General features: G+C 44.3%; 1 protein-coding gene across 2 annotated transcripts in view; it reads left to right on the forward strand.

Moving 5' to 3' along the window:
- Positions 1 to 15496, forward strand: part of p2rx3b (purinergic receptor P2X, ligand-gated ion channel, 3b) — a 46415-nt gene that overhangs the window by 12265 nt on the left and 18654 nt on the right. For both annotated transcript variants that reach the window (XM_085458357.1, XM_085458358.1), the window contains exons 6-8: positions 12474 to 12551; positions 14395 to 14536; positions 15114 to 15250. In XM_085458357.1, coding sequence (XP_085314483.1) covers positions 12474 to 12551; positions 14395 to 14536; positions 15114 to 15250 — 357 coding nt within the window. The remainder of the gene's footprint in view (positions 1 to 12473; positions 12552 to 14394; positions 14537 to 15113; positions 15251 to 15496) is intronic.

Here is a 15496-nt window from a genome sequence, read left to right on the forward strand (position 1 = left end):
TACATAGCTGATTATTAGAGATAGGTTGATCATATTTAAGATCGAAGCATTAATTAATGGCAGGACTTCTTTGAGCAGTTTTGTAGGAATGGGGTCTAAAAGACACGTTGATGGTTTGGAGGAAGTAATTATTGAAGTTAACTCAGAAAGATCAATTAGAGAAAAAGAGTCTAACTTAACATCAATGGTACTAAGAGTAGCTGTAGATAATATTACATCTGTGGGATGATTATTGGTAATTTTTTCTCTAATGATAAAAATGTTATTTGTGAAGAAGTTCATGAAGTCATTACTAGTTAACGTTAAAGGGATGGTTGGCTCAACAGAGCTCTGACTGTTTGTCAGCCTGGCTACAGTGCTGAAGAGAAACCTGGGGTTGTTCTTATTTTCTTCAATCAGTGATGAATAGTAAGATGTTCTGGCTTTGCGGAGGGCTTTCTTATAAAGTAACAAACTATTTCTCCAGGCTAAATGATGATCCTCTAAATTTGTGACATGCCATTTCCTCTCCAGATTACGAGTCGTCTGCTTTAGGCTACGTGTTTGAGAATTATTCCACAGAGTCAGGTACTTCTGATTAGAGACCTTAGTTTTCACCGGAGCTACAGTATCCAGAGTTGTACGTAGTGAGGAGGTGAAATTATTAACAAGATAATCGACCTCTGTTGGGGTAGCGTTCAGATAGCTGCTCTGCTCTGTGTTGGTACAGGGCATTGAAGATGATAACAGTGGGTGGATTATATTCTTAAACTTAGTTACAGCGCTTTCAGAAAGACATCTACTGTGATAAAGTCTACTTTCCACCACTGTGTAATCAATTATTGTAAATGTAAATGTTATCAGGAAATGATCAGACAGGAGAGGGTTTTCAGGAAACACTGTTAAATGTTCAGTTTCTATGCCATATGTTAAAACAAGATCTAGAGTGTGATTAAAGTGGTGGGTGGGTTCTTTTACATTTTGACAGAAGCCAATTGAGTCTAATAACAGATTAAATGCCATGTTGAGGCTGTCATTTTAGCATCTACATGGATGTTAAAATCACCCACAATAATTATTTTATCTGAGCTCAGAACTAAATTAGATATAAAGTCTGAGAAATCAGACAGAAACTCTGTGTAAGGCCCAGGTGGACGATATATGATAACAAGTAAGACTGGTTTCTGAGTTTCACAGCTGGGGTGGATGAGGCTAAGCATCAGGCTTTCAAATGAATTAAAAGTCTGTCTTGGTCTTTCATTAATTAATAGGCTGGTGTGAAAAATTGCTGCCACACCTCCCCCTCGGTCTGTGCTTCGAGATTTCTGATAGTTAGAATGACTCGGGGGTGTTGATTCATTTAAACTAACATAATCATCCTGCTGCAACCAGGTTTCTGTAAGGCAGAGTAAATCGATTTGTTGATCAATTATTAAGTCATGTACTAACAGAGACTTGGAGGAGAGAGACCTAATATTTAATAATCCACATTTCACTGTTTTACTCTTTGGTACAGATGTGGATACTGTATTGTTCTTTCTTTGTAATTGTTTATGTTTAAGTTGTTTGTTGCTGGTTTTTAGTTTGTTTTTTGTCTGTTTGGGAGCTGACACAGTCTCTATGGAGATGGGTTTTTGGGGGGGTAGCAGGAGGAGAGAAGCTGCAGAGAGGCGTGTAAGACTGCAACTCTGCTTCCTGGTCCCAACTCTGGATAGTCATATTTTGGGGGGTTTAATAAATTTGTCCATATTTCTAGAAATGAGAGCTGCTCCATCCAAAGTGGGATGGATGCCGTCTCTCCTAACAAGACCAGGTTTCCTCCAGAAGGTTTGCCAATTATCTATGAAGCCCACATCGTTTCTGGGACACCACTCAGACAGCCAGCAATTTAAGGAGAACATGCGGCTAAACATGTCACTCCTGGTCTGATTGGGGAGGGGACCAGAGAAAACTACAGAGTCCGACATTGTTTTAGCAAAGTTACACACCGATTCAATATTGATTTTAGTGACCTCCGATTGGCGTAACCGGGTGTCGTTACTGCCGACGTGAATTATGATTTTACTGAATTTATGTTTACCCTTAGCCAGCAGTTTTAAATTTCCTTCAATGTCGCCTGCTCTGGCCCCTGGAAGACAATTGACTATGGTTGCCGGTGTCTCTAGCTTCACATGTCTGAGAACAGAATCACCAATTACCAGAGTTTGACCCCCGGCGGGTGTGTCGCCGAGTGGGGAAAAATGGTTAGACACATGAACGGGTTGGTGGTGTACCTGGGGCTTCTGTTTAGGACTATGCTTCCTCCTCACCGTCATCCAGCCGCCCTCTTTCCCCAGCTGCTTGGGGTCTGCCGGGAAACAGCTAGCGGGGCCTACGCTATCTTCGGCTGCACCAGCTACAGGGGCCTGGCTAGCTACGGGTGAATGAAGGGTTCGAATCAGAGTCTCCAATTCAGTAATCCTGGCCTCCAGAGCTGCAAATATGCTACATTTGTTACAGATATCATTACTGCTAAAGGAGGCCGAGGAGTAACTAAACATCTGACACAATGAGCAGGAAAGTGCAGGAGGGACAGGTGAAGTAGCCATGGTGCTAACGAGTCGGCTACGAGCTAAGCTAAGCTAGCGAAACACCAAAGACACAGTGAGCTGGTAGGCGTACACCCGCTCTGACTGCTATGCTTATTGTCAAGTGTTCCTCTGACTGTGAGGTGTCCACACTTGAAAAAGACCAGACTTTGAATTTCACTCAACTTTATTTAGACCAACTAGTTTGATAGCTGGTAGGTAGCAGCAGGTAAAAAACCTTTCAACACAAAAATAAAGAACATTTCATTAACCATTCAGATAAATTACACAGAAGACAGATGAAATAACAAAATACACTTCAGTAAAGCCATTTACCATGTGGTTAACTGTGTTAATTTAACTGTGGTTCTTAAATAAATATACACAATGTGTCTTCTTTGCATTTAACACTTTTTTATAAACAATTGTATTTTAAAGTATACATTTTAGCGTTCACAAACATTTTAATAGACTTTAACTAAGGATTTTCTTTACAAAGAATTATTTTCTTTAAATCAAAACCAAACATTTATTCACTAGTTTTACGATCCACCCAAGGATTTGGGGTAACTATTTTTAATATTAATTAACATAAATATGTGGGAACACTAACTGCACAAACAATTTATTCAAACTTAAACATTCATTTTTGTCAATATAATTAAACTTAAATGCAGCAACTATTTCCCTAAGCGTAAAACATTTGCACAACTGAGCTTCCATAGTCCCAGATACATCTGCAAAAGCAAAATGTGAACTCAAGAGCTTACCGATAGCCTGTCTTGTTCAAAGTCTTCCTCACAGTGGAAAAGTGCTTTGTTTGCCGTCCTCTCAGTATGTTGCACCCGGGTCAAATGACTGCTGCATGCATTTAAAGGTTTACTCGGCACGCCCACCCTTGATTGCTCTAATGTGGCTCACCTGGCAGGGCGGCGCACACCAGGCCGTGCTTAGTTGTTGATTGCACCCAAGGTCTAATCAGCGGCCATGGGTAAGCAGCAGCACCGAACAGGTAGAGGGCAGGAGGAGGAAAAGAGGAATAACAGCCACACCTACTAGGTCAGCGCGACACCTCCCACTCGATCTTTGCTCAGCACTGTCTGGAAAGATCGCACTCAGGTGGGCTGGTCCCTTGATCTTCCACCGGTAAAAGGACCACAAGACGCCGGATGTCCCGATGTAAGGTGGTGCCCAGCTCAGGACTTGTGGTAGCGGGTTTTGGACTCTTGATCGCAATGCTGGAACTTGGAGAGACCCTCACATGCACATCTCGAACGATCCCTTTGGAATCAGGATTCACGCTAATGACTTTTGCGAGTCTGAACTGCCCTCTAAGGGCATTTTGGTCGCAGAGCCAAACTATGTCTCCAACAGCAATGTTTCTCTCTGCAGTATGCCATTTACTGCGGATGAACAGGTTTGGTCCAGCGAGTTGGCTCCAGGACCTCCAGAAGTTGTTGACTATGGTTTGTATTTCCTTCAGCCTTTTGAAAGGATAATTTGTGAAGTCGACAGTTTTGAAGTCCCCACTTTGTGTGGCTCGACCAAGCAACAGATTATTCGGCGTGATGTAGTCAATGCGATCTTCTCGGCTCTGAATTCTGGCATCAATGGGTCTCTCATTTGCAAGGTTGGCGGCTAGCTGGAGTGCTGTCAGAAACTCACTAAAGGTAAGAGCCTCTGTATTGCCGAGAGTATGGAGGGCTCTCTTGATAACTCTGACAGCAGCTTCGGCGGCCCCATTTCGGTGAGGTGAGTCAGCGGGAAGAATCTTCCATGCCCAGATGGTCTCATTTTTGGCAGAGTATTCTTCAAGCGACTCCTTGTTTTGTCGTCTCAGGTAAGCATACATTTCTTCCAAGACAGGTTTGGCGCCGACAAAGTTTGTACCAGGATCTGACCAGATTTTTCGGGGATGGCCTCGGACAGAAGTGAACCTCTGGTAGGCAAGCAGGAAGCTCTCTGTTGATAGTGTGCTCGCTAGTTCGACATGAATGGCTCGGCTTGCCATACAGCAAAACACAACTCCCCAAACTTTCATAGTCACTCTTCTCTTGACATCATCCCTCACATGATAGGGTCCAAACAGGTCAACAGATGTAAATTCGAATGGTGCAGCAGGATTTGACCTCTCTTCAGGTAAGTCCCCCATTACTTGCTTGCAGGTTCTTGCCTTTGCCTTCTTGCAGATGATGCACTGGTCAACGACCTTTTGGGCAATAATTCTTCCTCTGACAACCCAAGCCTTCATTCTCATCCGCAGTAAGGTTTCTGCCACTCCGCCATGTCCCTCGCTGTGTGCTTCTCTGGCAAGGAGGGTGGATAGCCAGGCTTGGAATGGTAGAAGGGGAACGGCTTTGCGGTCTTTTTTGAAGGTTTGGATTCTGCCACCACAAACTAGAAGTCCACTTGTTTGGTCTCTGTAAATGACTAGTCTGTCTGTTGTGGTGCTTGGGAAGTTGACGCCCTCTTGTGCTGCTAGGCAAAGGTCTCGAAAAGCATCTTGTCTCTCGCAGACTGTGAGGACACCCGAAGATGGTACTACCTCCCACTTTTCTTGGTCTCTGGTCTTTGATCTCATGAACTTTTTGGCAACCCTCCAGACCCACGCCACGGTCCCAATCAGCCTTCTCAGGTTGCTGAATCGCCTTTCGTCGATTAGCTGTTGGGTTGCTACTCCTCGTGGTCTTCTCGACTCTACGTGTACTGAGTCCTGAGCCGCCTTGATGTGCATTCTGGTAAGGACCGCAACAAAAGTCTTTTTCTGTAGCTTTGTGACCGTTTCTCGAGCTTGGGCAGCGACTTCTCCGGCGGATTTCTTCAGCCACTCATCTTCAGGAAGTTGGAGAAACTTTGGACCCGACTGCCACTCGGAGTCCTCGGTTAGGGCATTTGGACTGGCCCCTCTGGTGAGGATGTCTGCAATGTTTGCTGACTCAGGAATCCACCACCAATCCTGGGCATCAGTGCTACTCTGGATTTCACCAACGCGGTTTGCGAAGAAGGTCTGGAAACCGTAGCTCTCACGCTGGATTGCACCCAAGACGGTCTGGCTGTCAACGAGGTGGTACCATTTTTTGACCTGGATTCTGCAGTGTCTCTGGAAGTAGGTCTTCAGACGGGCAGCAAAGACTGCGCCACACATCTCTGCTTTAACAGGATCGCCTTTGTGATTGAGAGGCGTCAGTTTGGCTTTGGACTCTACTAGTCTCACAATGACACTATGGCTGCAGCTCCAGCGAAGGTACATCACTGCACCATATGCATGTTCACTGCCATCAGAGAACGTGATGGCACTGGGCTCTGCACAAGGATCTGGTGGAGTCAGGGCTCTAGTGAAATGCAGTTTCTTCAGGTCAGCATACTCTTCCAGAAGCTTTATAGCGTCTTCTCGGAGACCTTCAGACAAGGCTGCGTCCCATGTGTCTTCGAGGCAGTGCTTTACTTTTGCTTCTTGGAAAGCTCTCCTTACCAGGATGGCACCCTTTTGTTTGACGGGAGTCACTAGACCGAGTGGGTCGTATAGGCCGGAGACTTGGCTTAGCAGTTCTCGCCTGGTGAGTGGATCAGGTGTTTGCTCTCTGACTTCTTCTCTGAGCAGGTCTTGACCAAGGCGCATTTTCCTCCTTTTCTTTGAGAAGTTCACTGCGACCATGACATGAAGCTTGTCATCATTGATGGTGTAGCCAAGGCCAAGGGCTTTGTTGTCATCTTCCGTCAGCTGGTTTGGCAGGATCATAGTCTTTGGCTCTGATCGAGGCAACTCTGTCTTTGACTCCTCCCTCCCACTTTGACTGGAGTAGACCCAAGGCTTCATGTAGAATCCTCCAGCTCTCAGGATGTGCTCGATGTTGGCTGTTAGGCGTCTCAAATGGTCGAGGTCATTGTGTGATGTCAGGATGTCATCGACATAAGCATCTTCTTCCAGCACACGTTTCTCCTCTGTGAAGTGACTGAATGAAGGTAGGTTTGCAGTTTCTCTCATGGCGACTTGGGCTATGCAACCAGCAGGTTTGTCTCCAATGTTGACTCTTGTTATGGCATAGTCTTCTATGTCAGCATCTTCTGTGTCACGCCACAAGAATCTGTGCAAGTGGACTTCTCGATCTTCCAGCCAGACGGAGTTGTACATCTTGCGGACGTCACCAAGGGCGGCGTAGACACCAGCTCGGAACCTCAGCAGGACAGCTCTTATCGGGTTCAGGACATCAGGACCTTTGATGAGGATGTCATTCAGGCTGAGGCCTCTGTACTTCTGGCTGCTGTTCCACACCAACCTCACTGGGGTAGAGACAGAGTGTGGATTTGGCGCGATGAGGTGGCTTATATACCATACTGGCCCAGTCCAACTCTGCAGGACTTCTTTGGACAGCTTCACTGCAGCTCTGCGGTTTACCATCTCATGAACTTGTGCAGCATAGGCCTTCTTCCATTCAGGTTCTTTAGATAGCTTCATCTCGGTTCTGATGAATGTTGCTTCTACTGCTTTCCTGTTATTTGGCAAGGTTGCTGGATCTTCTACCCATGGGTATTTAGCATGCCAATGCGGTTCACTGTTGTGGGCATCTCCAGTTGAGTAAGTCAGGCCATTTCTCACGATCTCCATCTCCCTCTCTTCTGCAAGCGTCATTTCTTTACCCCCTGGCTGGCAGCTCCCACAACGACACCCTCCACATCTCGGCTGGCAAGCGGCTCCGATGCTTTCCCACCTCCACCACTTCAGAAAGTCTCTGCTGCTGGTAGCTGTGGTGGATAGAGTCTCAGGGTGATCAGGGTGCTGACAGGAAGCTAGGTCTTTAGTGAACTCTTGGTACTTGAGTGCAGCAGCTCTCATTGATCTTGCGAAGTGAGTTTTGGAGGTGTGGGCCATCAAAGTGACTTCCTCAAAGAGGTCTGGGTGCGTGCCCCCGATTGTTTTGCCAAGTGGACCGTCCCAGAGAACCAGGTCACCGATGGAACGGATCTTTTGGGGCACCAGCTGGCCTTCTTTATGGCTGATTAGAAGCTGGATCTCTCTGGGTCTGATGAGGTCTTGGGGAGGGATGTCAGGGAAGATCTTCTGTAGCTTTTGAGGTGGAACATGTCTTGTCACTTCAGCAATCTTGTCAAGACCATAGCAAACTAACTGGTGAGGCTTTAAAGTTCCTCTTGAGGTGTTGACACGGATCTTGAGAAGGTAGCGCTTGGTTGCCACAGACACCTTCATACCTCCGATACCCTGGATGACAAGCATGACGTCTTCACTGCGAAGGTTGAGCTTACTTGCGGCTTTATGGGTTATGTAGTTTGTGTCAGATGCTAGATCAATTAGTGTCCCAATTCTCTGCCCATCATTGGCGATGACGTCAAGGAGCATCAGGATCACAGGGTACTCTTTTAGACCAGTCTCCTCCAGTAGACCTCTCTCTGCTGCCATGGAGTTGAAGGCTCGTGATGAGACGTTGCAGAAAGCTTTCCGACACTCCTGCGCTAGCTCTGGCGATAGTTTAGAGATGAACTCTTCTTGAACCTCTGTATACCTCCTCCCCTCAGCTCTCGCCGGACCAGACTTGGGCCTTTGTGATAAGGGTCGTGGCAAGGGACAAAGAAGGTAATGATGCTGGTCTTTGCACTCTGGTTTTCCACACAGGTAAGTAGTCTTTCTGCAGGGTTCATCGTGGATCTCGAGGCATCTCTTGCAGGCTCCAAGTTGCTGCACTGCATCCTCTTTCTCCTGTAACTTTGTGTTGGTTCGAAACCGTCTGCAGATGTAGAGCTTTCTCTTGTGCTTTGGGTCCCCACAGATGATGCAGCCTGCTGGATCAGTACTGGATTTAACTGACTTGGTACGGGCGTACTTTACTGGGAACTTTATTCTCTCCTTGGCAGGGTCGATGTCTCTCAGCTGGTCTAACTGCTCGTAGATGGACTCTTGAGATTGGAGGTATGCGAGCAGCTTGTCAAACCGGTTCTGATGAGTCACAGCATTCTTTGGATCAGCAGCGTGGGTAAGCCAGTCTTTCTTTAGGGACTCAGGCAGCTTGCTTTCAATAGACTTTATTACTAAGAGGTTCTTTATGGCATTTGCTTCATCCAGCTCACTCAAATCATAGAGGGCCTTTTCAACTGCGTGGATAAGCTCTATAATTCTTCTAGGCTGGTTGCTACGGACAGGAGGGATAGCTTGAAGCTCCTCAATGATTTCAATGGCGATGGTGGCTTGATTTCCATAGCGGTTCTCGAGGACTCTGAAGATCTCATCGGCTGAGGTGTATGTGGACAGGCGCAGATCTTTGGCCACTTTATCATCGAGGCTATCGAGAAGTTGGAATTTCTTTACTTCCACGGACCCGGTTGGTTCACCTTGCTTTTGCAGAGCCTCCCATTCCTTCCGCCATCTGTAGAACTCACGCTGGCTGCCGGTGAACTTTGGTAAAGCTGTGGCTTTCAATTTTATGGCTGCGACCGAGGCTGCGTTGCGGACTGTGACAACTGCTTGGTCGGCATCTCTTTTAATCCTCTCTGCTTTGATCAGGACTGCCTTCCCTGACACCAGCTTTGGAAGGCAGGTTTGGAGCTCCATCAGTCGACGATCACAATCTCGCCTCTCAGCAGGTGGAGCCCAGCGGTTCCATGTCTGGTGTGCCTGCTTAGCTTTCTTCACCAGTTCTTCTAGATGGTGGAGCATAAAATCATATGCCTCCAGCGGTGTATCAGGCTGAGTGGATGTGACGTTCTCACACGCCATTTCTGCTGATTTTAGAGCAAGGGTCAGTTCTTTTTCACCATATGATGTCCACAGTGTCTCTCTAATCAGGTGCTTCACCTCCTTCAACTTCTGCTCACATTCTTTCTCCGTTTTTTCGACGTCTGCTCTCTGTTGGCCCATCAGCTCCGGTGTGCCCTCTGCTTCACACTGCGTGATGTAGGCGGCCTCAAGCTCCTCGTTCGCGTCAATCACTTTGGAGCCCTCTACTGTGAGTCTCTTGAAGGAATCCTGCAGCTCCTCTACAGACATATCCATGTGGGTCCTTATTATATGGTTGGTGAGTCTGGAAAACAGTCTCTTTGCAGTGGTTCGCTCTATTTTCAGCTCTTCGAGTGACTTGGACTCAGCCATGCTGTTTTCTCGGTTGTTGATTGGACAGGCAAACGGTGTGCAATTTCCTCCAGGCCCCCAGGTGGAGTCTTCTCCGTCTTTGTGGTGAGCTTTTGTGGAGTCTTCACTGGTCAAGGCCGGTTTCTCTACTGGCCAGGCCGGTTTTTTACTGTCAAGTGTTCCTCTGACTGTGAGGTGTCCACACTTGAAAAAGACCAGACTTTGAATTTCACTCAACTTTATTTAGACCAACTAGTTTGATAGCTGGTAGGTAGCAGCAGGTAAAAAACCTTTCAACACAAAAATAAAGAACATTTCATTAACCATTCAGATAAATTACACAGAAGACAGATGAAATAACAAAATACACTTCAGTAAAGCCATTTACCATGTGGTTAACTGTGTTAATTTAACTGTGGTTCTTAAATAAATATACACAATGTGTCTTCTTTGCATTTAACACTTTTTTATAAACAATTGTATTTTAAAGTATACATTTTAGCGTTCACAAACATTTTAATAGACTTTAACTAAGGATTTTCTTTACAAAGAATTATTTTCTTTAAATCAAAACCAAACATTTATTCACTAGTTTTACGATCCACCCAAGGATTTGGGGTAACTATTTTTAATATTAATTAACATAAATATGTGGGAACACTAACTGCACAAACAATTTATTCAAACTTAAACATTCATTTTTGTCAATATAATTAAACTTAAATGCAGCAACTATTTCCCTAAGCGTAAAACATTTGCACAACTGAGCTTCCATAGTCCCAGATACATCTGCAAAAGCAAAATGTGAACTCAAGAGCTTACCGATAGCCTGTCTTGTTCAAAGTCTTCCTCACAGTGGAAAAGTGCTTTGTTTGCCGTCCTCTCAGTATGTTGCACCCGGGTCAAATGACTGCTGCATGCATTTAAAGGTTTACTCGGCACGCCCACCCTTGATTGCTCTAATGTGGCTCACCTGGCAGGGCGGCGCACACCAGGCCGTGCTTAGTTGTTGATTGCACCCAAGGTCTAATCAGCGGCCATGGGTAAGCAGCAGCACCGAACAGGTAGAGGGCAGGAGGAGGAAAAGAGGAATAACAGCCACACCTACTAGGTCAGCGCGACACTTATAAAAACACTGACAGTGTGAGAGGTCGGATGATCTGATATCCTCGTGTTGGTGTTGTTCCCAGACCATCATGAAAATGTTGTTCCAGGTTCAACATTGCAAGTGACCAATCACATTGTTGTGACGTTATTCCTTTGCGCGCCAAGCCATTCGTGAATTTATGAAATTCCAATGTTGCAAGGACAATATTAATTCTGCTTACTGTTTATTAAAGGGTTACGGTTAGGGTTAGGGTCAGGGTCCATTGATCGGCGGACAGAGGCGGTTTCACGCAGCTTAAGTACAGTTTTTTGTTTTACGCCGGTTTTTCCCGAAGTCGCAAAGGTATGACGTCACAACATTCTGATTGGTCACTTGCAATGTTGATCCTGGAACAACATTTAGTATGATGATCTGGGAACAACACCAACACGAGGATATCAGATCAACCGTGAGAGGTCACAGTTATCCTGATAGCAAGAACAATTCTGCAACACTATGATCCATGACCAGTGAGACCAATGCTCACTGGTCAGTGTTGAAACTGACCTCCCAGCCCATTGTTCCTTCAGTGCTGCTAGTTTCAGTCATCATGCAAATGTCCCGTTTATAAGGTTGGAAACCTGCAGTCAGCTGAGACTGAAGATGAAACGTTTCTCAAACATCCAGATGAACAGAATCAGAGACAAGTTTTATAAATCACTAACTTTGGTCCACCAGTGTAAACGAGGAGGGAAAATAGACTTTTAAAAAAAATATTTCAGCACCCCTACTGTAGTGTCTGTAACACTATTAAACTGCAGTTTTGTGTATTATATTTTTCTAGCTTTATTTTTATAGAAATGCAGAGTTTTGTTGGCCGATTCTGTTTTCCAACGTTTTTGTTAGTGTGACCAACCAGTTTGTGTTTATACTGGTTTTCTTTCTAATAACTAGAAGGAAATATGCTTATCTTTAGTGTAAGGTATTATTTTCATAGCTAAAGTAATGATTAGAATTACAACTTTGCCAAACTGCAGCAGGTTATAGATTTTTCTGCTTTCATCCGTCTTATTTTACCTCACCCAACAAAAGCAGTTGCAGCAGATTTATGTAGCAACATTTGTATCACATACCTACAAGATGCCTTAAAAGATACCTGTTTCTCTTTTTCATTCATGTCTTTCATTTTCCTCATAACTGGATCCTTTATCTCAGGGGCGGGGCAATCCACTGTCCTGCAGGTTTTAGATGTCCCCCTGGGACGGCACACCTGAGGCTTGGAGTTCCCCACACCTGCTTTATCTTATTGATTATTTGTGCTAGCCTGTGGCTGGCTTCAAGCTCCAGCTTTAGTTTTAGCCACTTTGCATTTTTTAGCAATTAAAATAACCATGTTCAGCTGCATGAGTATAATATCTGATTAGGTTTGTTCTTATGAACATTATCACAGTGGTTCCCCTGCATTTTACTTTGGTCTGTGCATCTTCACTCACAGTGAAGAGCTTCCACACTAAGGACATATCAGTGCGTGCACGGCTATTTGCATGGGCTGCTGTGTGGGTGCTGTGCATGCATGAAATGGATGAGCTAATAATTGGACAAGCATGATACAAGCGAGCCGGTCACCAGCCGAGAACATCGTCCGGTTCTCGTCCCCGGCAGTCAGTCGGTGCATTTTTTAATTAAATATATGTTAAGTAAATTCTGTCTTTCCTGTGACTCTGTGTGACGTTTTCATGTTTGTCTGTTCTCCCCTATGCAGCACACCAATGATGGAAACAGAAAATTTCACCATCTTCATCAAAAACAGCATCCGCTTCCCGACCTTCAACTACACCAAGTATCACACACCCTTATATGTTGACATTAAGGCTCGTCTGGAACATCTGTTTGTTTGTTTAACAAGGACAAATTATTCTGTTTTCACATTATTGCTCACTTTAATGAAGAAATGTTATATTCAGACTACTGAGTTGTGAAGAGAACGCTTTATCCCCGATAACTGTCACTCTGAATGCACTGGCACTAACACTGGAGTTGACATTTGCAAAGCATTCAATGCAAAACACTGTCAGCTCTGCATTCAAGCCAAGGATGCAAAATGAATATGAATCAGTGTTGATATAACTGCACAGTACCGCCAATTTAAAGGGAAAATTAAGGACTGTGAATAGATGGAGAGATCAGTTTCACTGAGCAGGAAAGGGTTCTGCTGTTTTTGCAGGGATGAAACCCCAACAGGTGACATTAATTAGCTAGCATTAGCATCTGTGTAATTCACTGTTTCACTCATGCTTCAATGTAAAGTGTAATGTTAGCCAAGCACCAGACTGAGCAACGGCAGCCTGCTCTGACAGGATGAGACACACTGGCTAATTCAGTTGAAAGCTGTTATGTCGTTATCACAGAGAAGTGTGTGCTACAGGAGGAGTCTCCATCTTTGTGCATACTTGTCACGTCTCAGATCATCAGACACATTTTATATTAGCCAAAGATAACTTGTGTGAATACAAAATGAGGTTTTTAATGATTGTTTCTTTTATAAATGTAACAAAACCGTTCAAAACTGGCCTGTGTGGAGAAAATCGCCCACTAAACCTAATAACTGGTTTTGCTACGTTGGCAGCAAGGCTTGGAATGAAGAGTTTGTGATAACTGGTCACACTAAAGCATCTCAATCTGGCAGAAGTCGGGAATTTGACTTGGTGTTCAGAGAATGACTTCCTGGTGTGTTTTGGATGTCCTGCTTGCACCGAGTGCACAGCTTGTTGGCTGAATAGTCTGCTTCAGGACTTTTTGGTAGTGACCAGACCATCACACCACCATCACCACTATGTTTGATGTGTATTTTACAAAATGCACATCATACCAAACCTTTAATGGGATGCAAACCTTCCAAAAGAAATACAATCTTTGCACCACCCCTTGAAAATTGCTTTGTAACCCTTTCCACACTGACAGATATCAATGACTTTGATTCTGAGCTGTTTCTTTAGGTACTGGCATGCTGCTGTTTGAGAACTCTTAGGCTACTTCACTTTGTTAGACAGGTAATCAGGTAATTTCTTGAATCAACAGTTCTGGCTTTAATCAGATTTGAGTCGAACAAAGTGAACTCTGCTTTCCAAAAGAAGCGGTTAACCACAGTAGTACATAATCGAACAACATTTATCCTCCGATTAATAAAATCATGACTTAAACAACACATTTTGTATTCAGTCAAGTTATGTTTGTCTAATATTACATTTTTTGATGATCCGAAACATGCAAGTGTGACAAATATGAAGCAACTTGAAAATAAGAAAGGGGGCAAATACTTTTTCATGTCACTGTATCTGTTCAGAGTTAAGCCACAATTATACTTTTGTAAAAGTCAATCTGAAAATGGCACAATTATAGTTCAGAGACGCTTTGGCATGTGGCCATTATGCACAGCTGTAGCATGTACTTTTTGGTGATCATTTGGTGACATTACTGAAGTCATTTGCAAACCACAACATGCAGTAATATTTTAGACATTTTCATTTAAGACAAAGGACTTTGTACCAGGCCAACTGAGAGGAAATGTACTTGTCCAAAGGGCAGGTGCCACAAAAGTTAGTGTCGAGCCCAGAAATGATTAAATCTTACTGTTAGAATGATTGTCATATTTAAGGCTGACATATTGATGTGTTTGTTGGCAGAGGGAACTTCCTTCCTAACATCACGAAAAAATATATCAGTGAGTGTAACTTTGACATGGTCAACAACACCTACTGCCCGATCTTCAGAGTGGGAGATGTCGTCCGCTACGCCCAGCAGAACTTCACTAATCTGGCAGAACATGTACAGACCAAGCCTGTGTGTGTGTGTGTGTGTGTGTGTGTGTGTGTGTGTGGGGGGGGGGGGGGTGTCCACTGGTTTTGGTGGGATTTTACCAGGATGGAAACTGACTTACGAGTGCTGGTTAGCTATTGCTTTACTTCAGTTTTATGCAGCCCTAACTATAAGCTTTATAAAGAAAAAACTTAATAAAGCCTAATTTTAGAAGCAGATGAGGGACTCTCTCCTGAACACAAACTGAAAGCTTGTTCCACAGGAGAAGAGCCTCATAGCTAACAGGTCTGCCTCCCATTTAACTTTTAGAAACTCTAGGAACCACAAGTCAGCCTCCAACCTGTTTGGTAGTGAATAGTCTTTAAGAGGCTTCATAGTTTCATAGTGCAAATGCAAACAGAAAGCAGACCTTAAAAGTAGTTCTTGGAGGAGCTGCTACCAGGTCGTTGCCCACAGGTGCTGCAGGGAGTCAGCTGAACTAACCCAGTGACTGAAAAGGAAGTCGTTTACATGTGTCAAAGTAGCAAGACTGGACCTGAAGTGATTGTGTCACTTACACAATAAAGCCTGTATGTACTTCTGTCAGGGAGGAGTGATTGGAATAAAGATCGGCTGGATGTGCGATCTGGACAAGTCGGATGACCACTGTAACCCCTCGTACTCATTCACCCGACTGGATGCTATGTCACAGAACAACACTGTCTCACCTGGCTACAATTTCAGGTATTAATGCCAAGAAATATGCAGACTCTGACTGACCATGAAACTCCACATTTACAGAGGAAATATGAGACTACTATAAATATCAGAAAAATCAAAATCTCTGATTTTCTCAGCTGCAATTATAATCAATCAATCAATCAATCAATCAATCAATCAATCTTTATTTATAAAGCACTTTTCATACAAAAAATGTAACACAAAGTGCTTTACATAGTTAAAAGCAGCCCACCCCACCCTCCAACTCAC

Source organism: Copadichromis virginalis, linkage group LG6 (genome assembly GCF_057382275.1).
Source record: "Copadichromis virginalis isolate Kocher_CV1m ecotype Utaka linkage group LG6, C_Virginalis_male_GT1.1, whole genome shotgun sequence".
Lineage (NCBI taxonomy): Eukaryota > Metazoa > Chordata > Actinopteri > Cichliformes > Cichlidae > Copadichromis > Copadichromis virginalis.